This window comes from Sabethes cyaneus, chromosome 2, assembly GCF_943734655.1.
Source record: "Sabethes cyaneus chromosome 2, idSabCyanKW18_F2, whole genome shotgun sequence".
NCBI classification, from domain to species: domain Eukaryota; kingdom Metazoa; phylum Arthropoda; class Insecta; order Diptera; family Culicidae; genus Sabethes; species Sabethes cyaneus.
This window is the reverse complement of record NC_071354.1, coordinates 851257-875260: the sequence shown is the minus strand read 5'-3', so window position 1 is coordinate 875260 and position 24004 is coordinate 851257. Positions and strand designations below refer to the sequence as shown.

The 24004-nt window shown below is 36.0% G+C and overlaps 1 protein-coding gene across 3 annotated transcripts; it reads left to right on the top strand.

Moving 5' to 3' along the window:
- The first annotated feature begins 372 nt into the window (after positions 1–372).
- LOC128735007 (uncharacterized) lies at positions 373–22949 on the top strand. 3 transcript variants are annotated; one of them, XM_053829458.1, is made up of 9 exons: positions 373–444; positions 504–691; positions 751–936; positions 12115–12733; positions 13412–13547; positions 18023–18165; positions 20596–20875; positions 21462–21576; positions 22088–22949. In XM_053829458.1, the coding sequence occupies exons 4-9, from the start codon at positions 12661–12663 to the stop codon at positions 22256–22258; spliced, it is 918 nt and encodes a 305-aa protein (XP_053685433.1). In that variant the 5' UTR covers positions 373–444; positions 504–691; positions 751–936; positions 12115–12660; the 3' UTR covers positions 22259–22949. The 3 variants fall into 3 exon arrangements, with proteins under 3 accessions (XP_053685433.1, XP_053685431.1, XP_053685432.1); XM_053829456.1 differs by having other exon boundaries at positions 394–691; XM_053829457.1 differs by having other exon boundaries at positions 394–936.
- The last annotated feature ends 1055 nt before the right edge of the window (positions 22950–24004 follow it).

Genomic DNA, 24004 nt, shown 5'->3' with positions numbered 1-24004 from the left:
TGCATTCGATTATAAATTTGATAGAACGTCTATCAAAATTTTTGGGCACGAACCGGGAAGGTACTGCATAGTATCGAGTCAAACGATCGTTGGAATAAAAGTTTGTATGTAGGACTGTTTTCAACCAGCAATATAATATTCATGCTTACTGCATCGAGCGGAATTCATCCGGAAACCGAATAAAATCGAAAGCACGAACAAAATGAATACACCCGAGCTCCACCGAACTAAAGACGAGCAGCATAAAATGCGCTTGAGATAACCGCCAAATGAAAACAAACCGGTTGGCGGAAGCAGTTCACAACATAGAATTCAGTATTCTGAATTTAAGCACATCCATCAGTACCGGCAAGTAAGACAGTCGTTTGCGAAGCGTCGTCGTGAGCAGGTTGGAAAAGCGAACAGGAAAAGTTACGTTGTCCTCCGCGGAGCTGTGGAAAGCATGTGCGAGTCGTTAAAACTGATAGATATAAATAATGCTAAGTCTGCTGCCTTTTTTTCAGACTTCAAACGATCAATCTAAAACTAGTTTCAATTGATGAGATTGTCAACATAGGCAGAATACTTGTGAAAATTTATGAAGCATTAATGGTTATGTTACGATAAATCTGCAATTAAATTACAGCTTTCTGTGTTTTGTGTACATTACAAGCATATGATTAAACAGAACTGGGTGATTATATGACGCAAAGTAAGAAAATTGTTTGTTCGCCTAAATGCGCCAATACAGTGTTGAATAATTTATTATAGTGACTGGTTGGTAAGGGATTGAATTTCATCAAACCGTTTAACAAATAGCAACAACAATTCTGATTTAATGAGCACGACGACCTGCACCGACTGCATCAAATAGAGGCACACGCCAATTAGCCGACAAGACACGAAGAGGATCTGGTATAGAAGCTGTAATTTACAAAGAGGATCTTTTTGTCTCAGGTATGCAACCTAAATTTCAAAAATAACGATATGTAATATATACGATACGTTACCTTAAAAAAGAAGAAAAACAATACTGCAAATTTGTTTGATATACTTGAACCTCGGTGGCCGAAATCGTGTCGGTAGCATAAATATCAGAAACACGATTGTCTTTTTTGATGCTTCAACCATGGTTAAGCGAAAAGCATGAATAATATAATATAGATATCGTATGTATTTCACTACAGCATGTTCCCACGAGGAGCGCGAACAAGCGTTGTATGTGAATGATGCAAAATGCAGGTTCTCTCTTATTTTAAAGGGAAAATGTAACAACTGAACAAATTACAGTTGATTCGCTTTTTACGCGAGAAATACGTATCGCGTAGCCAAGGCAGTGTATATCATATGATTTCTTGGGCACCAAAATAGATAATGTAACCGGGGTTAAATTGATAAGGCACATCCGTTCAAACTGCTGTAGAATAATCGCAGAAAAACGAATATTATAAAAAAAAAATTGCGTAAAAAACAACTTCAGTGTGTTCGGATTATTCATTGAGCACCCTTCCCGTCATTCCTGACCCATCGAACGAAATCTGGGCCCAAAGAAACGAAATGCAAGGCCGTCAGCTTTCGACTCTCAATAATATGGACATATATTTAGCGCAGACCCTAGTCACTGGCTGCTGCACTTTTTCGGTTCTCGACGAGACTATCTCTAGCGACAAGTATGGTTTAAAAAAAAATCACTAATGATAATATGAGAGCAACGGTTGACTACCAATTGATGTTCAGCGTATCTGCGATTATTCTTAAGCAAGAAGGCGGTCAAGTAGTATTACCACAATCTACAATAACTATTTTATTATTAAAACACAAACTCGAATGTATAATGTTTGCATCCTTAGTAACATATGAACGCCGCTACAGAAAAACCATGATTTTTAAACTTTATGTACCTTTTTCTGAGAAACTATACAACGTATTGGAACAAACTTTTTTTTGGTTTGTTGGTAGTAGCTTGGCAAAGACTTTTATAACTTTTCAGTTTTGTAAACAAAACACAGCTTAAGAAAAACGAAAAAGAAGAAAAATAAATGCCTGAAAAAATAAAATTTTGTCGGATGGTCGGATCATTACAAGTTTAGTATCAAAATAAGCGGAAAAGATTGCAGAATCAAAATCTGAAATAAAAATAAATGATTTTTTCAAAATTTTTGGATGTTCATGTCCCCTTAATCTGCTTGCAGTAGCAAAGGCCAGTGTTAGCAAATTGTCTACGCCATATAAATTTCAACGAATAATGATTTAAAACAATAATAATTTTCTTGGTTATATAATTGTTGTTCCGTGGCAATACCTTATAGCCCTATAAGATCGTAATAGTGATGATTTTATTTATTCTGAGGTTTTAATTCATGACGATAATACTCTAACCGTAACAAGAACTTCCACCTTAACTGTCTTTGATTTAATTTTGATATTTATTCCAATTTGCCATTTGCTCTAAACTTCATAGTCAAATTTAAATATTATGAAAAATTACACTCAAGTTTTTTTTTTTGCATGGGGGATACGTGGCGCGTAAAAATAAACTGTTTAAAAAAAACCGCGTTAATTCGAAAAATAATGTAAAAATAACAAAAAAGCCACTCGAATTTAAAAATCGCTAAAAAATCGCGGTAATTCGAAAGCTGATGTAAAATACCGCGTTAATTCGAAAATTGTCATTAAAACAACCGTGTTAATTCAAAACTCATAAAAAAAACATGTAAAAAGAGACTTGAGTGTTTAGTTGCAGCGTGTTGTATCCAATTTCTGAAACTTGACATTTTTTAATAGGCTCACAAAAGGATCACAGAATTCAATGAAATTTTGTGCACGGCCATAGTTTATGAACTTATGAATGAATACAATATTTCAAAAGAAATTAAGATCTACAATTTTTCCAGAAAACTTTAAGGGGATAAATCATAACTTAAGTTTTCACAGTATGTTCGACCTCATGGAAATTTTTTTACAAGCTTTTACAAGAATGCTTTTACATAGCTGTATCGTTCCGGAAATGTTAGACCACTAGATTCGAAAATAGTTTTTTATGAAAGTCTTAGTAGAATACAAAAAAAAAATAATGAAAGATACCAATTTCACGATTAAATTCCACTCTGAATTTAATATTTTACGTCACAATTTTCCAGAATTGAGCAACTTGAATATGAATGTATGTTCCGCCATAACTCCGAAACGCCTAGACGGTTCTTCGTCAAACTTGGCACGCATGTTCCTTGACATGAAAGTATCAGCGCAGGGGGACGTTAACAAAGGAGGAGGTGGTTTCTAACAAGACTGTTGGGCAAGAAAGGGGAATGGTTTATGGAGGGCGGGGGCGCTGAGGAGGGTATATGGAAAAAACTACAAGGTATACAGCCCTAAGTGTTGTACGAAAGGGTGACGTAGGACTATATCAGATCATTAGATCAAAGACTAATGTAAACTGCATTTCAGGCATATGTATGTTTATAAGAATCTGAGTGCTATTAAGAGAGAAAGTGAAATATACAGATTCAATTCTTCATTGAATGCAATGGTGGCTTTGAAAATACGTGGACGGGGTTCATAAGTACAACGCCTGCAACCATTGAAACATAGAAAAAATCACTGGTGTGCATCATAAAGATTGAAACAGTAATGAATGATCAGCCCACAGATTATTGTATTAAATATGATTATGCGTAGCTTAACATGTTCCAATAATCTTACTTTAACTCCCTTGTGGCCTTTAAAAGGGCCATTGGTTACTTGTTACCGCTTGTTACATAGCAGAAAATATGGCACATTCGCAAAAATTTCTGTTTTATTTGTATGAGAGTCCTTATCCTCCTAGCACAGGGGTGAGGGGTCTCAAACCATCATAAAATAAATTCATGCCTCCAGAAACCCCAACATGCCAAATTTGGTTCCATTTGCTTGATTAGTTCTCGAGTTATAAGGAAATTTGTATTTCATTTGTATGGAAGCCCCCCCCCCTCCTAAACAGGGGAGGGTCATAATTCATCATAGAAAAAATTCTTGCCTCCTGAAACCTCCACATGCCAAATTTGGTTCTATTTGCTTGATTAGTTCTAGAGTTATGAGGAAATTTGTATATTATGTGTATGCCCCCCCCCCCTCTTATAGAGGGAAGGGGTCGTAATCCACCATAGAAAAAATTCTTGCCTTCTGAAACCTCCACATGCTAAATTTAGTTTCATTTGCTTGATAAGTTCTAGAGTTATGAGTAAATTTATATTTCATTTGTATGGAAGCCCCCTCCCTCTTAGAAGGGGAAGGGGTATCAGTACACCATAGAAAAAAATCTTGCCTTCTCCACATGCCAAATTTCGTTCTATTTGCTTGATTAGTTGTCAAGTTATGAGGAAATTTGTGTTTCATTTGTATAAGAACCCCCTTTCTTAAAATTACTCTCTTACCCCCCCCCCCCTCCCCATAAAATTGCTGGTCATTTTATCTATCCAACGACATATAAATTGTTCAGTTTTATACAGTAGTTCAGAAGTTATTACAATTTGAAATCTTTCATTCAAACGTTACACTTCTATTCTCGTTTTCCCAAAGTGGTACCCAGTCCCAGTATAGTAAACAAAGACGTAGTCCTACGTCAAAAAATTTGTTTAGCTTCCGTTATAGGCATTTTCAGATAGCAAACAGCTGCATAATTGGCTACGTGACAGAAGGGGAAGGAGCCAACAGGGTGGGGACAAGGAAATATGAGTATGAGTGTATGTTCTGCCATAACTCCATAACTCCGGAACGTTTGGAAGATTCTTCATCAAACGTCGTTTGCCAAGCATATGTTTTTTGGCATAAAAAAATCAGCGCAGGGGGATTGACAAAAGAGGCAGACGGTCTCTTACAAGGAAGGAGGAAGGTTCAGGTAAAGGGGTGCCTTTCTCTTGCATTTGGAACGAGCAGATGGACAACTGGCTGGACGACATGAAATATCTGAATTTCTGATTTCTGGGGAGAATAGGGTGACTATTAATAAGGGAGAGGTTCAAAACGTAGAAAAGCTTTGACCAGCTTTATAGGAATTAATTGAAAGAAGACAGATTTACAAGCGGCTAGGGGACAACAGGAGGGGGAGCTGACAAAGGGTAGGCACATTCAAATAAAGAAAAAGCGTTTTGTTTCTTATATTATGAGAATGTTCGTTTCGACAGATCTACAAGTAGTTGAAGGACAATCGGGCAATCTCTGTAACAGCTAACTTTTCATAACATTGTTAATGTTGATTGTGATACACAAAACGTGTTGTGAATTCTATAGTTCAAATACACATGCTTCCATACCCAAAAATTTTCCCTGGCGCAGTGATTCAAAATCTTTATGGCAATCTTTATGGTAACCATTGTAAATTTCTTAAGTGTATTGTGCTTCATAATAAAAGCCGTAGAAAAAATCCATCATGTTACGCTTTTTCATCTATCTATCTATCTATATATATAAAAGTGAGCGTGAGTTTGTTTGTATGTTCCACCATAACCTCAGTTGATATAAGGGAATCGGCACAGGGGAGTTGATAAGAGGGGGGGGGGGGGTGTTCGTAACAGAGGGGAGAGGCCATAACTCCGAAATGCCTGGACGGTTCTTTACCAAACTTAGCATACATGTTCCTTGACATAAGGGAATCAGTACTAAAGGGGTTGACAAAAAGGTTCATAATAGGGGGGAGGCCCTAACTCCGAAACGGTTGGATTGTTCTGCATCAAACTTGGCATACTTGACATAAGCGAATCAGCACTGGGAGGTTGCCAAAAGAGGGGGCCCTAGCATGGGGCTAAGTAAAAGGGAATGTGTTTCTTTTGCATTTAAACCGACTGCAGTTGTGCAAATAACTCTGAGAAAAGAGGGGGTTCCACCGAAGAGGAATATGTGGTAAAAAAAGACCTTTGTTTAGTTTCCAGTATAATGATTTTCATAGTAGACACATTAAAATGAAAAAAGGATTTGGTTTTTTGCACTATGAGAATTTCCGTTACAATAATAGATGTACAAGTGACTGAGAGGCAAAGGGGCCCCGAGTAAGGTCGGGTAATCAGCTAGCATGTTATAAAACCAAATGTTACAATAGCATTTGTTATCAAGATCGAACCGGCTGGGTAGTCATGGTTGGGCCACCATAAATTTAAGGCATACAAAGTCAACATGCGAGGTACGACAAATGAGTACATTCTACTATATACAAGATAATACAATACTCTGAAAGCACCCGAAGAATTTTTTTTGTCAATGTTAGTGTTGTACTTAAAATCTGATATTTTATTTTAATGCTTACCTAACCGCTTAGATAGATGATTTGACCAAAGAAGTTACTCGTGTGAAGCTCTATCTGTAACCGGCTCTTGCATTCTCATACTTTTCCATTTTAATGAGAGGAATTATAGCCTGCCGTTCTCGTTAAACCTTATACCTGCAAAGAAACGGATCGGTGAAAACTCTGTAGCAACCGTGCTTATGCAATTAGCGTGAAAAAATAATAACTTCTGCTTTTTAACAATTCCGCCCACTGTAATCGTGCGGCGTAAGCGAACCGTTCTAACAGCGGTCATCAGAAAAGTAGAAAGCAAACTGCAACTTTTGGTAGTATGCACGATCCGTAGTTTTACCAACTTTTCTTCTTATCAAACTGCAACAGCGTGAAAGAAGTAGTCTGAATATAGGCGGCGGACAAAGCAGTCACCCTTAGCGTAAATTAATTTTCCACCAAAATGAGGAAGTCGCCGCCTGGCTTTTCATAACTCATTTGCTAATTTTCACCGCGTTCGGTATTTTTCACTTAATTCATTTGGCATTTCCTTTCGTGTGGCCACCACCATTCTCCTGCCTTCTATGTTGAATAGGGTAAAGTTGTCATTTTTAACAACATATGGGCCATAAATCACATTGATATTAATCAACTGCAATACGATTAACCTCTGTACATGCAAAATCAATTTAATACCACCTAAAGTGCGATCCTGTCCTGTAAGAGGCTCAGCATCTTAAAATAAAAAGTTTTAGTTGAATTTAAAAGAGCCAACAGCTGCTGTCTATGGAAATTAAATTTTACTGATGGCACTCCCATCGCATTTATTCAAATTTGTTTTAAATACGTCGTTATTGCGTTGAATAATTTAAAATAAATCATCTATTTGCAGTAATCATAATCTAAAAGTAACAAAGCATAGCAAAAATTGAGTTCAATAAATCGACTGAAAACCTAATTTGTCCAGAAAAGTCAAATATTTTTCAGCTGTGTGGCAAGCCAAATAGTTTAAGTACACACAGCTGTTTCTGCTTCTCTCTATCTAAACATTTGACTTCTAGCGTAAATATGAACAGAAAAAATCTTAATTTTTATCTTCACGGTTTGGCAAATAACAAGCGAAGACCTAGACGTTTATTTTCGCTGGGATGGATAGAAAGAGCAAGATCTAGCGAAGGTGAAAGGTTGATTCATGCATGACATATTGTGCACCGGAGAAGCGGAAAAACGAGGAAAAAGCAGTCGTTTTTCCATCAAATTTCTTCTCATACAAAGTAACCAGAACAGCGAAACGTCCTTATACGGCAATACTAGGCGTCACATTAAGGATAGGAAACTGGATTTACGCTCGCTACATCGTTTTCGCACGCGACCGACTGGCATGATAAAAGTTGTACAAACTGGCAAATGATGATATATCCTGCATCTATCTAGTTTCCACGGATAGGTGAGAGATAGTAAAATGCAGCCCGGCAGAAAGACGACGGTTGAAGGGATTAACGCTATTTTCAATTACCATATGTATCAGCCAGAATTTTTAGCTGCACTTTATAGTATTCAATGTGGCGTCTTGTTAGAGGCAACATGAAAAAAGTAACCACGGATGCTTGATATCAGTTAAAATTACAGTCAATGATTTTAAATTTAAACTAAGCAAATCCTTCTCAGTGAACAATAACAGGTTGAAAATATCAACTAAATTATGAGCAGTGATAGATCATCTGTTCTATTTTATTTTATTTAATTATAATGATTAATCTGAATCTGAAATACCACTCGATTCTTTTCGTCCTATGACTTAACTTAACGGAATTGGTAACTTGAGGAAAATGAAACTTTTTTGGATTATATTATTTGTTATTTATTCTGACTGATCCCCTCCAATTTGCAAGCTTTACCAGTTCGTTTTGAAATCACAATCAGTTTCGATTACATATTTGCTTGAACTATTAATCATATCCTTAGACTGTGAACCATCTCGTGAAATTATTAACTTTTAGTTAAAATTTAACAGATCACTAACTATTTCACCTCAAATGGTTAAATTTCAATTTGAATTGCGAACCATTGCATACTTTGACGGATGGGTAGTTGGTTCACTCAATAAGAGGATGAAGATATGTTTCTGTGATAACGAACTTGTTCATTCAACCTGGTTTAGAACTGGATGACTTTTTAGTGATCTATTGATCTTATATGATAGATAAAATTCATCCAATTTTAACGCGGGTTGAATAAACAAGTTCGCTAAGATCCATCCATCGGTATGAAAAATCAATTGATAAAATCTAAGCTTTCATCGTCACCTTTGTTAGATCTCATTGTCTATACTGAACTAACAAAAATATTCATGCTTCAACGAAGGATTATTTTCAACCAGAGGGGAAATAACTACTGATCTCGGAAGATTCGGAAGATTTACGAAATGGCTCACGGCCTTAGAAATACTCAAAGATAATCTACTTAGATAAGAATATATCATAAGTAAATTTGAGCATTTTGGACCAGCAAAGGTAGAATTTTTTTTAAGTGTTCAGTTTTAATAAGTATAGTAAAATAAGTAAAAACACTTAAAATTTAATGCGATACTAACATGTATATTTTTTGTTTTTTTCCATGCGTGGACTCATCACTGCGACCAGTATAATTGATCTATTGTGATATCGTCCGGGTGTTTGCTGTATGACCTGCACTGCATTTCTTTTTGCTATAATCGCTATTGAATGAGCCATATGCTTATTAAATTTTATGCATGCTTATGTGTATTAAAGTTTACCCTTCCTTCAAAGCTTGATCTACTTTACCCACTTATTTCTCGCTGCAAGTACTATCGCATATTATAGCCGTCCCTGGCGAGGACTCATTCGTACCTCTGACCAGTACACTTTACTGTAGAAGGGACATTTGCACTGACAAGAGGCTTCAGAGGGTAAATATAGAATTCAGCGTGAAGGAAGGGTAAATGGAGGGGCCTGAGAATAAACCCATGCTAAAGTCACTTGACATCGAATGGCTTGATTCTACTAAGATTCGAACCCACGACCACTCGCTTGTCAAAGCCGACTCGATAACCTTGCGGCTACGGAGCCCGCCTATTTTTGGGTTAGTGCATGATTGCTCGTTTTAATCTGCGGCTTTGGTATTTCCCTGTAGGACCTTGTACTGAGCGTCATTATACGGTTATCTGAAGCACGTCTAAAAAGTATTCTTATTGAGGTAGCACCCGGATGCAACTGGAGCATGAAAAAAAACAATAATAAATCATGAAAATCCGGCTTTCTGGAACCCTCAATCAACGTGAATTACAATAATAAAATACAGTGGAAAAGTTGATAATTCTTACTGATTTACTGTCATTCTATCGCTGAGCGAGTTTTTGGTTACTGCCTGGTAACAAGCGAGAGTGATTTGATTAATTGCGGCACAAGGTTTGTGAACCGCTTGACCGTTTGCTTGTTAGTGGTATGTAATCTACTTTTCACTCGCCACAAACAATGAACGTGATGTTCACACTTATTTATTTGTCTTCCATTGAAATGCATTTCTTAAAATCCAAACAACCTGCTCAGAATCTTTTTATTTGCAGTACGTTAAATGTCATCTTTAGCATATTTTTATTTATATTTTATTATTTCAAGCATTTAAAGAAAAGTCTCAGTTTTCAATATTAAGCAACGTGTAATGTATTTCACGGTTTCAATTTAGTATTTCACATTTCCATGATGAAAATCGTATTGGCCCTGGCGAAAATGTGCACTTGGAGACAATTTAACAAAATCAAGAACAAAACTACTACTGTCCTCTTACCTTGCAGAAATCAAAAATTGTTTTATTGCTAACCTCATTCCCTTAGTTTAACCATGGTAAATAATTTTGGATTTATTGGTACGAGGAGATTTTGTCATTTATATTTGTGTGACGGAAACTAGAATCTAGATTATGGAATAACACTTTGCGGTAATACGTGGTCTTACGACAAAACAAAAGAGCAAATTTTGCAAATGTTCGTGTTATTCCCTAAATTGTAATTTCAAAATAAATACAGCAATGCATTGACAGAATATATAGGTCAATGTCGTTATCGTCGGGCCATCGCGATTTTACAGTTTTAGTAACTCGGGCTATCTATGTACAAGCATTATAAAATTTCCTACTGTGACAGCTAACAATTTTCACAATATTGTGGGTCTCAAATGTGTATTTAAAACACGCGTGTTGAATTCAGTGACTAAATCTTATAAAAAAAGTGCTTCAGACAATAGAAAAATCCCGTTTAGTAGGGTGTTTGCGTTGAGTAAGGCGAAATGCTACAAAAGTGCTTATTGTAAAGATGGAGCCACTTGTGTGGTCATGGCTGGGCCATCATAATTATAAGCGCAGAAGCTCTATATTCTCTAGAGAACATAAGTCACACAAAATGTGCTAAAATAAAACAAAATTAATAGGACAAAAACCTAGATTGTTGTTGTTTTTTGATTTTACACGCAGAAAAATGATGATAGTTAGAAATAACAATTACCTGTAGTTAAAAATTAAAAATACTTATTTTCGATTCTACAATTTTTTCTTTGATAGAAACTAGCTAATATTCGAAATAACAGACCTTATCGTTGAACTAAAAAATCAAACAGAATCAAACAAAATCTGGGTAAGCCCTCAGTCTACAATATTTTTTGTTGAATTTATACAGAATTGTTTTGCATTTACAATTTATTTTATTGCTTGTGGTAGTACGCTTCGTAAAAGGCGATTGTAGTAATATTGGTTTTATAAGACCGCCAAAATTTCGCAAAAATGTTAGTAAAAATTGCGTATTTATACTTATATAGTCAGTTTTTCACGGAATTCTTTCTTTTCGTGTCTGTATGAATTTCAATGGACTATGGCAACATTTTTACTGTAATAATATATTTGTTTGCTTATTCAATAAATTTGTTTAGTTTGACATATTTGAAAATAAGACATAAAAGCGTTTTAGCAAATTTCTATTAGAAATAATCAATTTCGAAACTACATTTCGATTTGCATACAAATCAATCCAAATCTCGATTTTTGTTTTGGAAAAGAGATTACTACACTAACTACGCACAACCAACGAAGACTATACAATCTTTAGCACAACCAGCGAGAGTCTTCGAATCTACCGTATACTTTCAAACGAATCCGCAATGTGTAGAACCGTTTTTTCAATGCCATTCATTTTGATTCACGAGAGTTTTAATGGTTTTCGCCATTTTCGACTATATAGGAGAGCCCCCTTTCCAACCACGAGTTGAACGTCGTCACAAAGTGAACAAAAACAAAAACTGGCGCCTCAGCTCCTACTGCAGAATCCGACCGATATTGGCCATTGTTTGAAAACGAACAAACCCGGTAAATCAACCGCATGAAGGGAATCACTTGTCCTATCGATAGTTCACTTTCAAACAAAACTCAGCCAACTTTATATCCGAAACTAGAAACCGAACCAACCAACTTTCTATGTTCTCGTAAACGAGAGGGGAAATTTAACTGCAGAATCGAGCAAAAAAATTGAAAAGACCATCAAAACCGAACAACTGAAGGAACACAAAAGTTATGGCAGCGAGCAATGATTTATTCCAACTGGTGAGGAATTTATAAGAAAAGTTGTTCCATTGGACATTCAACAGACACAGCATATCGGTAACGAAGAAATATGGCAACCTGAACAGATCTTGAATCGAGTGGAACTGTTTGAAAAAAAAACTTATCAAATTGGACTTATAGGCACCGATCATAAATCGTTTATATTATATTGATAATAATTCACTCTACAGTTTTGTATATCACATAATCATTTTCAAAAGTAAAAATACAGTAGCAATATAAATCTAATGTGCTATCTTCATTTATTTTTTTGTTTCAAGGGGAAGATGCTCTAATGTGCAGTGCTCATTAAAGAAACAAGTTGACAAATTGCAATGTCAACCTTTCAAGCTTCAAGTTACTTCTGATTCAAACCAAACTAATTCCGGGAAAAATATTCGCTCTAAACGAATCTTATTCATACCCTCTAACTGGCTTCAATGCAAAGTACATAGGGATTTTCTGTGGCTATAAGCTCAGAAACGAAAACACAAACGCAAAAGGATAAAGCAAAATCCATGCTAAAATTGACAAACTGAAACTGGGTAGCACCTACCTCTAAGCGACTGAGAGCCAAAAACCACAACCGGATTAAACTGATTTGGTGACCAAGACTGGAAGGTGGGATCCTGAAAAACAAGGTGTACTGTGGTATTAAAAATTATATCATCCCTAGAGCAAGGTGGAAATCCTGGATAATTTTCCATCGTGAAGCTCAGTTCAAAAGTGAAGTGACAAAACAACTGTGATCCAGTGGTATTGTATCATCAACGTGCCCGCGAGTAAGATTGTAAGAAATAAAACATTCGAAAGTAAAAATAACGTCAATGATGAAGCGAAACAGAAAGTGCGTCGGCATCACGGCAAGCATTTTTCACGTACTGTTTGTAACAGTGGCAGGTAAATATATGTATGCAAATTATCGCTTGTGTTATAGTAATAATTTTAGAATATTTTATAACAAAAATTGAGTTTTACGACCTTTTCTAACTTTTAACAAAACAAAACAAAACTTTTAACAGAACAAAATGATTGACCTCAAACCTTTTCTATTAGTAATTTGCATAGTATCGTCATGGTTTCGCAGCTATCAGCATCTTTGGCTCGAGTAGCACGTTCCTCACAATCATATGGAAGATTTGTGCCTTTCGAAACTACTACTCGAAACTTTTCGCTCCACAAAAGTAAAAAAAAAATCGCTTACAGCTTTTTTTGTTGAAGTACACTAAAATATTGTGTGTATTTCAAACTTTTTTTGTTATACTCGATATCACTTCATTGCATTTTCTACACATTGCTATGGCAAGGGCATCGGCAAAGCCCACAAAGTTCAAATCATTGCTTTCTAGAAACCTCTAAACCTCTTAGAAACCAACTATTAATGACTAAAGTTGACTAAGATTTCTTTCTCCGTGACAAAACCCATATTGATGAAATAAACTATGACTTTTTTCAAACCGGCATGACTTGAAATAGTGACTTTAAACGCATCTTTCTTGAATGTTGAATTTCAAACTAAAGTTTAATATTTTTATTTTTACATTCACTGTAAATAATTTTTGTTAATTGTTTCTACAGTCTCCATCACTCAGGTGATTACGGAAGATTGCGGTGAGGAAGAACTCGTCCAATGTACCAGACCGTTGCAAATGCTTTCCGCAACATCAGAGCTTTCGTTCGTCACGAAAAAGGAGGAGTTAGATAAACTATGCCCGTGAGTATTTTTTAAATATCAAATCTTAATTAACACTTTTGTAGAACATTTGAGTAGTGAAATCCTCTCCTATTGAAGTAGTATCATCATTCGGTAAATTTATTTAATTGGCATTCTATCCTAAGGTGAACCAAATTTGTCAAATTAACTCAATTGCGGGCTGCCACGGTTCTCACTCCATCTAAGCTAACTACGTTGGTCGCTGCGCTGATGGTCGTCATGTTGCTAACGGGTTTAAAACAAACACCATCTATGTAAGATAATTGTCAGGCATTCTTGCAACATGCCCTGCCGAATGAATCCATCTAGCTTTAGTCATTTTCGAATACTGTTTCTAGCATACAAAACTTCAAGTACATTACGTAATACTATTAAAAGTAATCTGGGCAATTACTATTTTCATAATTTTAACGACATTTTTAACGACGCATGCTCTACCTTGTAATACATTCGACAGCAGATTGCATCGAATTACAGCAGCATTTTAATGACATTCATAATCGGTGCTCTGGAAACCTGCTAGTTTTGAGTGTGTTTAAGTGCTCTGTAAAAAATGTCTTTTTCTCGTGGGAAACCCCTATTCATCGGAATTATGCTCCATCTGAAAAGCAACGCATCAGAGTAACAGTAGTAAAAGATCTTGGGGTACTTTTGGACACTCAAATGTCTTTTGGAAATCATTACTCTCATATCATTGCACAGGCGATCAGAAATTTGGGATTTATTGTAAGAGTTGCCAAAGATTTTTTGACCCTGTTCTGTAGGATAGCTTATTACTTTCCCAAGCCTTTCCCAAGTACACTTGGGTTTCTTTCCGATACTTTTACCGACCGAACTATCTCCTTTACGCTTGCTCCGGCGCGCAATAAAACGACGACGGCTGACCGATTATTTTCATGTTTAGACATCTTTCAGTTTACTTAACACTGTTTGTTTACATCTGACACCCAACAGTATAAGCTATTCAGTGCTGCCAGATATATTTGAATATTGTTTCGCAAGCATGAGAAATTGCTAATTGAAATTTACTGCAAAAATTCGTAACGCACCCTGTAGCGCTTAACCTATGTACTTATTTAATGTACTTGTTGTCATGGACTTCTGTGTTGGTGAAAGTATAACTCATAATAATATTTTTCATTTTCACTTACCATGTTTGAAACCATTGAAAAATAAATTGCTAGTTTTGTCAGTGGTCCTGCGGTAGAAATACTACACTTTTATGTTCACGAAGCCCGTAGTTTTTATTGACAGATTGAATATCTGGTGAAATAAATTACTATATGCATAAATATAATAATGAGAACTTTTACCACTTACAGTACCTATATTCGATCATTTTATTTTAAAAATAGCTTTTAAATTCAAGATATACGTTCCAAAACACAATTTCTTTTACAACCAGCAACCAAGCAAATGAGCATCTAATGGTAGAAACATTTTCGCCAAATCGTATGGCCAATTGTTTTTCCGCCGGTTCAACTGTACTAGCTTGAACTACCACGGCCAGCTTATTTGCAAAGGGCGAAGGCAAACCTTTTGACAGCATTCGCTAACACTCAACCTCACTCGGCTCGATTTGACTCGGGTTCCGCTTCTAAACACATTTTAATCGACATTGCCCGTTTTAGCCAGCAGCCGGTGTACAACTGTTTTTGACATTGTTGAGTAATTAGAAATGGAAAAACTTTTCTAATTTCGGACCATGTTGATTTGAAAAGAGAAATTTATAGTTGCTGTTAGTGAAAGGAAAGCCCTACGATGCGGGTTTGGCTACATTAGATAAAATGTTTAATGTCAATTTCACGGAAACTGAAATTATTGCGGTATCTGTATTCAACAAGAATTTAGTTATTTACAGCATTGGTTGATTTATGTATTGCGCTTCGATACGCAGTCAATTTGCGACTAACATTAATTACATTTGAATGGCATTGTGGATTTTTTTAATTTGATTTAAATAATGCGAGAAAACCCATTCTCGGTATTATTAAACGGTCAGGTAAAATAAGATAAATAATTATTGCACCTGGCAGCAATTTAACGAGTCCTAGGCAAATTCGTTTTTTAATAATAATTATCCTGTACTTACTGAATACATTAAAAATATGCTTGTCAAGCAAGGAGGGGTGCAGTGGGGAGGCAATAACGAAAAACTGATAGTTCAAATTGCTAAATTGCAAGCATGCGTGGTAAACGCAGGAAATAACCACGCCAATATTTTTCGCGTGGGAATCTAAATAGGAGGAAACTCCGCAATATATTTCATTATATGTTTAATTTCCTCAAATTCAGTCTTCATCCAAAAAGTGAATTAATATTTGTTATTGCCAACAAGTTTAGTAACATTCGACTTACAATTCGTCACATTATTAACAACTGTTATAGATAACATTTTGATTTTATGATTTCATATCTCAGGCAACCTCTAAAAGAGACTAAATGCATTATTTATTTTTCGTGAAGAAAATTTATATTAAAATATAACATATATAATTCGCTTCCGTACTACATCAACATTACAACACCGGCACGGAACGCGCTCAGCAGTATGAGACAGCTTTTTATGCAGATAAATTTTCCCTTTGGGATTCAAAACTGGATTAAAATACAGAAAAGCCTTAGACAAGCCATTTTTCTAGATCATTACTGTCATTATCATTATTATACAACGGAACAATAAAGCTCAACATATTCGATTAGAAACCTGAAATAATGGTTTGCCAAATTTTCCGAGCACATTAATAATCGCCAAATGAACAATGAGATTCTCCAATGGGCTGGGCACCGGTAAAAGCAAAAGGCAGTGCACCAGGCAAAAATAACCGGCTTGTCATAAATTTTAATTATGTATCATATGTGTCTCACATTCGTAATTTGTATGTTTTACTTTGCCTTTCTCACCTCATTTACTCAACTACGGCTCCGAAGTCTGACAATGTGAGTAGGGCCAAATGTGCGGACTAAGGTTGTAACCCCACGTGTCAAGCGGAAAACAAGCGCGCTTTTCCATAGCATCAGAATCAGAATCCTGCAAAGCAGTGGCCCAGGCGCATTTTTCACCATCATTGTATTGGATAATGACTGAAATTTTACCCGTTTTCTGCAGATAGTAGTGTAACATCAATATGGAACCACTGACATAACGGTAAAGCATAAAATTGATTCACCTAGTAGTGGCAATCATTTCATCGAAGCTAAAATTCTACACCTTTCATTTTATTTTCTTCTCTTAATTTAATAAGAATCTAATGCACCTGTCCTTTAAAAAAAGGCTTTCAGTTAAATGAATATTAATTTAAAAATGTTTAAATTGCTTACTATTCTAAAAAAATGTGCCTTTTTTAGAAAACTAAAAAAAACTAGTTGTTTTCTACTCAAGCCAGAGATCAATGTTATCTGTTGATCCCTATCTAGTAGATCTAGTAGTATCTAGTTGATCCCACGACGTTATTTTATGATAGCAAGCCTGCTCTCGCAATGTAGCACAGCAGCATATTCTGCAACGAAAAGGGAAGGATTCATGTGAGGTAGTGTAGTGTGGCTGGTATGCTGGTAAAAGCGCTAATTAGTATCAAAAGCCTACAAGCATATTATTCAATCTCATTTAATGTTTGTATCTTTTTCATTCACGGAATATATATCTGGTGTGAATTACTGATTGAATTTGCCAAAAATGTTCTACTTTGCTATCGCATTTTACATCAAAATTCGACCCCCAATGAATTTTCCTCAGACTTCACAGAACGATGTCAACGACAACCCTGGGAACACATGACACAAACTCACACGCATTCGTATACCAGGAAAAGACGAGTGACTGACGGATGGACATCTGGCAGCATTTTCAGATGGGAATGATGAAATATAAATGAAAGCACAAACTGTTGTACCTACATACGTTCGCACCAAATCAACTGGGAGGAAAAAAATCTAACCCCATCTCTAGTATCTCGATAGCACACGAACAAGGATCATTTAAAACGGTTCAAACTGAGATCAGAACCTTCTTGGGATTTCAAAGTTTCCATCCCACTTCATTGCAAAGCTCCAGACTAAGACGATTTACCATAAATAGTTTCAGTAGCCACCCCGGAGCGATGGCTCAAAAAAAACAAGACAGATGGGAACGGTTACACATGTAATATGATTTTCCATTCTGGAAAGGTGTCCCACCGTGTTGATCCTGGTAGGTCGACGCTGTTGTACTTATGTCACAAGACATTTCAGCTTCTTATCTATGACTTTTGACAAGGCTGTACAACTGCTGTGTGGCAGGAAATAAATTTTCCGCTTCGGTTAACCAACCTCCACCCTTGCATAAGCTATCCTTCTTGACACCGTTTCTTAGTGAAGAACCCAATCCAATGTTAACTTGAACCATTGAGTGTGATACTTTTTTGTATTCAATATTAAAATTATTTAACTTTTATTTACACGATTGTTTTTTTATTTGTATGTTTTCTCTAATACAGTGACCTGCACTCAGGGCTTCATTGTATACGAAGCTATACACGACGCTGTATGAACATCCATCAGAGGGACCATTTCAATAAGTTGTATCATGGCACCAATGAGGTCATCCGCGAGCTGTGCGAAGAAGGACCTTATCAGGAAGGCACGTACGTATTGTACTAATTATATTCATGTTTCATACCGCTTCATAGTCACATTGTTTTTTTATTCCAACTAAAAAAGTTTTGTTTGGTATATTCATCTGCAAAAATTATATCACTAAAACTATACCCTCGTGTTTTGCAATTTTGAATTTATGTTGATGCTACCATGTCTTTTGTTTAATATTAAAACGTGTAAATACGTACATAAATGAAAAATTAATTTTATTAAAAGCTTCAAACTGCACCTCTACCCTATTCGTGTCATGAGCAAGTTTGTCAATAAAATAAGATGAAATAAGAAACAGATAAGAAGTTATATTATATTTTTAGCGTATTATTACGTTGCCTGGGATAGGATTCTCACAAAATCTAATGCTGAACATGAATGAATCAATCATGTCATTAACCATTAAAAGGACACAGCCGTCGGAATATTTCGAAAAACGCCCTGTTTTTATTCTTGACTTCAATGTTTTCGACTTATTTTGAACTAATTTTGTAACGATTCAACTACAGGAAGTGGATTAAAAAGTCATTCCAGTGCCTCACGGTACAAACTCGACGCAATAAGACACCGTGCTTGATTTTTTTTTAAATTGTATGTACCTTTTTCTTGTAAACTAAGCAACATGTTGGATTTTTTATTTTATTAGTACACGTTTAAAGAAGGCATTTATAATGTTTAAGCTCTGTGAATACAACCGACCCGCAAAAACACTATAAGAGGGCTAAATTTTATTTTTGCAACCAAGGTGGTATTTTTCTTTTTTCTGAAATGAAAAATGCCGGTTTTTTTCATTTTTTGGCGGCTATATCTTTAACCCCCCTTCTTTGTGGCGCTTTTTGATGAAGATTGTTTCGATATGACCGAATTGGTCCAACATTTGAAAAAAATGTTTTTATTTCATGCATGGATGTCGAAATCATGAACGTAGAAATTTATAAAAAGGTACCTTTTGAGAGCGAACCCCACGGTCTATATATAATTTTGTACCGTTCCAATTTTACTATTTCCTTGTAGTATAACCTTTTTCACTATTGTAAAAGAAAGAGATAAAAATATAATACAGCAACAATTCGCTTTTGGTAACATGCCAGAAAAATGTATGTTACAAATATCGAACCGTGCCGAACGCGAACTGATACTGTAATAAATTCATCAAAAGTATGAAGGGACATTATTCTCTTGAATTTAGTAACTCAAACTATTAAATCTTTTTGTCTTTTGTTGATCTGTTTCAACAAAGTTTTTAATACTATCCAATGGGATAACGCATTGTTCAGTAGCTGCAGTAATAAAAGTCATATCTGCACTTAGACACTGCGCGTGAAAATATGCTGCAGTTTATCTGTATACAATAGTTCATATGCTATCGTCTCCATTCCCGTAAGGACATGTTAACGGTAATAATTACGTAGAAACATCAATCCTTTGTGTATTACCTCTGATCTAAACATCCAATATATCGTTTCGGACCTGGCCATCCAGAGTGCCTCCCAATACACTTCGCTGACTGACCGTTCATTTTCAATAAGTTCACTATTGTCGGTGAGTAGTGCAGAGAATGCAAGTCGTGCAGTGTCACGTCTACGTGTACGGTCGAAACATAAGAGAGATCAGCTAAACGATGGCCATTCATTATTCATTCTCTATAGCCAAACAGAGAAATTTCAACAGAGTGCCTTTACAGAATTCAATTTCGTTCGAGGACGAATATCCCATACACGGCCGGCCTGCTAGCTAGATAGGAGAATAGCACGTATACGTGCCACAATGTGTTGTTCCGAATCCAAGAAATGTTCCCCCATTGACAGGATGACCACGATGAATAGGTCGGTCATATCTATTTTTGCTCGTTCCATATTGAAGCCGTCACAGGGTCCACCACATACGTGTTTATCCACTTGTTCCTGTGCTCACCCCTGAACACTTTTCATTATCAGTTGTAAAATGTTGCCTCCATTGCATACTGTCTGTCCGTGACAACATGCTAGCAAGTCAATCACGGCAATGTATTGGACAACACAGTTATAGCAAGCAACGTTACTAGAGCATCCTGTTGATTTACTTCGATAAAAACACACTCCACTCAATTCTACTAAGCGGCTTCTAACGCCTGAATGCGACACTGATTGTGTACACAACGTTCGTACTTTTAATTTTCTGTAAAGCATTTTCAAATCGAGTATAAGTTCACTTCCTACGTTGTCAGCTTTGGATTCCATTGTTGTCAATAGTTTTTTTTAACGCTATGATGGGAAACATTTTATCATCATTCAATAAGCAGTACAAATTCACAAACACATTATACCCTTCATCCATGCAAACATGACAACCGAAAATCGACGAGAAAAGCTTGCCAAGCTCATCTAACCTTATCTCTTTTCTTAACGGGACATTTCCTCACTTTCCCAACTTGCCGCTACAGACTTTCTTAGGCATGCCCCTTGCATGCGACATGTGAAAAAGGACTACGAAGTGTGTGCGGTCAGCTATCAAAGCACAATGGCTAAGATCGGACAAACGATGGTCACCGGTACTACGCCGAAGTCACCCACCGGTGGTGCCTCAGGCCAACCGACACCGAATGCTGCCATGTCGCTTTCTATGAATGACATGCAGCAACAGCAGCAACAGCATTCTCGCCAACGGAACCATACGAAAAGTGCTGAGGATGCGGAAGAGGAACGACTTAAAACTGTTTGCTGGTGAGTTTGGTGTGCTTGTTCCATGCTTTCTTCGGCTCTATTTCATCATCGTGTTTACAGTAAACGGAACTTAGATGAGCAGAATAAGACCAACTTTTCGAATCGTTTGTTGGATGCTCTAAAATCATGTGTATTTTTATTGTCAATTCATATCTTAACAAACTAAGTCTAACCTAATGTTTCCATCAATATTTTGTTTTTATATTTAGTGTAATATTGGGACAGACGAAAAATTTCCTTAAAATTCTACTATTTATTTATTTCAGTTCCGCTGTGATGGTTGTATCACGTTGTATCAAACATGTCGAAGATGAAATACGCATCTGTCAAAATGTTAAATAAATAGTAGAAATAAAAGAAATAGTTTCGTCTTTCTCTATTTTCAGGTTTTGCTAAAACGTTAAACAAAGGAATATCAACCGATATAATATTGATGTTATAATGATTATAGAAAGGCATGCAAACTTATTTATTTTGGTGATATTGTAGTATCGATTACGCTCTTGTGAGCATCAAAAGAATTTTGAAATATTGACTGATTCTTAAAGTTAAATACGAAAATTTTCATTCATTTTCTCACCCACAGTGCGTTTCAAAAGTATAAGCAGTGTTCCGAGTTTACGGTACGGCATGCGTGTGGAGATGAAACGGCTCTTTTCACTCGAAAATTTCTCGACAAGATGTCCAACACTCTGATGAGGGTAAGTTCCTTACTTTATAGTGCTGCAACTCAGCCACACTACACAATCAACAGTCCGCACTCTTGAATAAGTTTTTTTTTTTGCAAATAGGATGCATTTAGCTAAAACTTTGCACACTCAAAGGCCATTTTGAATAGTTTTAATCAAATTTCAGCTCAAACCAATCTACATGTAATGTAAATTCATTTAAGAGTGCACTAGTAACCGAGAGTTCGCTTTTGCCAAAGGAAAGAAACTAATTTCGATGAAATCACTGTATAATCAGTACTTTGCCAATATTTGATATTTATCGCACTGATCGTTCCGAAATTCATGTTCCATACGAGAAAGGGAAATTGTATAGTTCACGGTCATCTGACCTATTCATAGTATGCATGATCACACTGAATAGATCCTTCCATAATGTAATGCCCTGTGGAACTATCCAAGCGGTCAACCGCTTTCCCTTCAATCATGCTTTCCAGATTTTATTTTTTTCTCTACATACCTATCTCTCTTACCTCTCTTTCAGATGCACTGCGTCGATTACACACCGGAAAGCGGAAAATGCCGGGATTATTTTAGTTCAGACGCGACACGTGTCCGGTTGACCACCCCAACATGGCTTTTGTTGAATATTTTGCTAGCCGGTCTGGTAACGTTGCTGCCCCGTTGTATATCGAGCTACAGTGAGCTAATTTAATCGACTTGGGCTGTAGACGGAACAATAGTGCATCGCATCCTAGATACTGTGGAGCATGTGTCGCCTCTGACCACGTCGAAGTTCTATGGTAGCCATCATGTGTGGAATATACAGTTGCAGGCGAAACCCATTTGTGATCGTCAAGTGTGAAGATAGTGTGAATGCGGAGCATAGGCCTGTGCGAGGTGCGAGAAATGAATAAATAAATTAAACGAACAAAGAGCTAGTTGCAACGATGATAGTGTGGTGCGTTGTTACAATACGTGTGCGTGTATTTACGGTTGCTATAAAATGATTCGTTTTTGTGTTTGTTCAGGTAAAATAATTGAATAACAGCCGACCGTTTAGAATCAAACTAGTTTAATTATTGTTATCACACTTTTACGGTTGAAATCGGTTACAAAAAATTCTGATAATTGACTGTTTAAAAGAGGAAGTGGATTGAACATGCTGTGCATGTTATCACGCATACTGAGTATTTAAATTGGAATACAAAAAACCGAACTTAAAGTGTATGTTGTTCATCACTGATTACTGTTTATACTTTGAATTTATCCGAATATGAACAAAATATTTTTTTTGGTAACAAAGCTCTTGGTTTCAGTTCAAACGATAAAAAGTTATTAAAATTATTTTAAATAATAGGGTAACTAAACTATTTTGGACCCCATTTCAAGCTTTACCTAATTTGGACACTTACAGCATAATAAAATGCAAGTATCAAAATTATGTACAGCTGCAAATGGGATCCAAAGTAGGTTCGTTACTTTAAATCTTGATTTGTTTTTTAATTTAAATTCCTAATATACACCCTCCAAGAGATTATTTTTAATTTTATTTTTCCATGACATTTTTTAGCACACATAAGGCTAAACTCATTTGGCAATGACTTAAAAAAAATTGATCCTGCATATTAAATTGAAAATTCATTATTATGCAAAGTATGTAAAAGTAGAGAGGAAAGCTACAGAAATATTGCCTTCATACAACAAAAATGCTTTTGACTCATCGATCTACTACAATCATCTAACTACAAGTAAAAAAACGAGAACAGATATAGAACTTTTTGCGTATCACACTATTTCATTAGTTTTTGTGCTAATCTCCAAATTACTTAAAGTAACAAGCTACAAAAGTTTGAGTTTCATATACGGAATTTTTTCTGACGAAAAAAAATCTGCACTGCAATACCCGATGAACTTTTTTCATCGCACGATCGCAATCTTTTACCATCTTATTAAATCTTGTTACCATGTTATTAAAAAAAATTAACTCGAAGAGGTTTTCAACAAAACTTCGTTTTGTCAATTTTTTGATGACGCATGTGGCTCACAAAGCGAACACGAACCGAATTATTCTAAATCAACTTAAATGTACGCGTGTACGCGAGTTGAACATTTACAGTGAGATTTGTGACACTCTTAATACACATTTAAAAATAATCGTAATTTCTCTACTTGCAGCTAAGCACAACCTGCAGTAATGTCTTCTTATTTCACCTAAACTAAGTAATACTTACACAAATCATGATTAAATATAACTCAGTTATGAGGTCGGCCTAAACTACTCAGAATTGAGAAATCACCAAATTACTCAAATTTTTGGGCTGTTCCACTTTTTGTAAAAGTGAGTCGGATTTCACTCATTTTTGAGTTGAAACTCACTCATTTCTGAATTAATCTTATTCATTCATGAGTTAAATTTTTTAAGCGTGTAGAACTGCCTATTACCATCATTCGCTTTACA

Coding starts and splice junctions, on each gene's coding strand:
- LOC128735007 (XM_053829458.1), top strand. CDS start 12,661: ATGATGAAGCGAAACAGAAAGTGCGTCGGCATCACGGCAAGCATTTTT. Junction 12,734..13,411: donor ACTGTTTGTAACAGTGGCAG/GTAAATATATGT, acceptor TTGTTTCTACAG/TCTCCATCACTCAGGTGATT. Junction 21,577..22,087: donor TGTCCAACACTCTGATGAGG/GTAAGTTCCTTA, acceptor CCTCTCTTTCAG/ATGCACTGCGTCGATTACAC.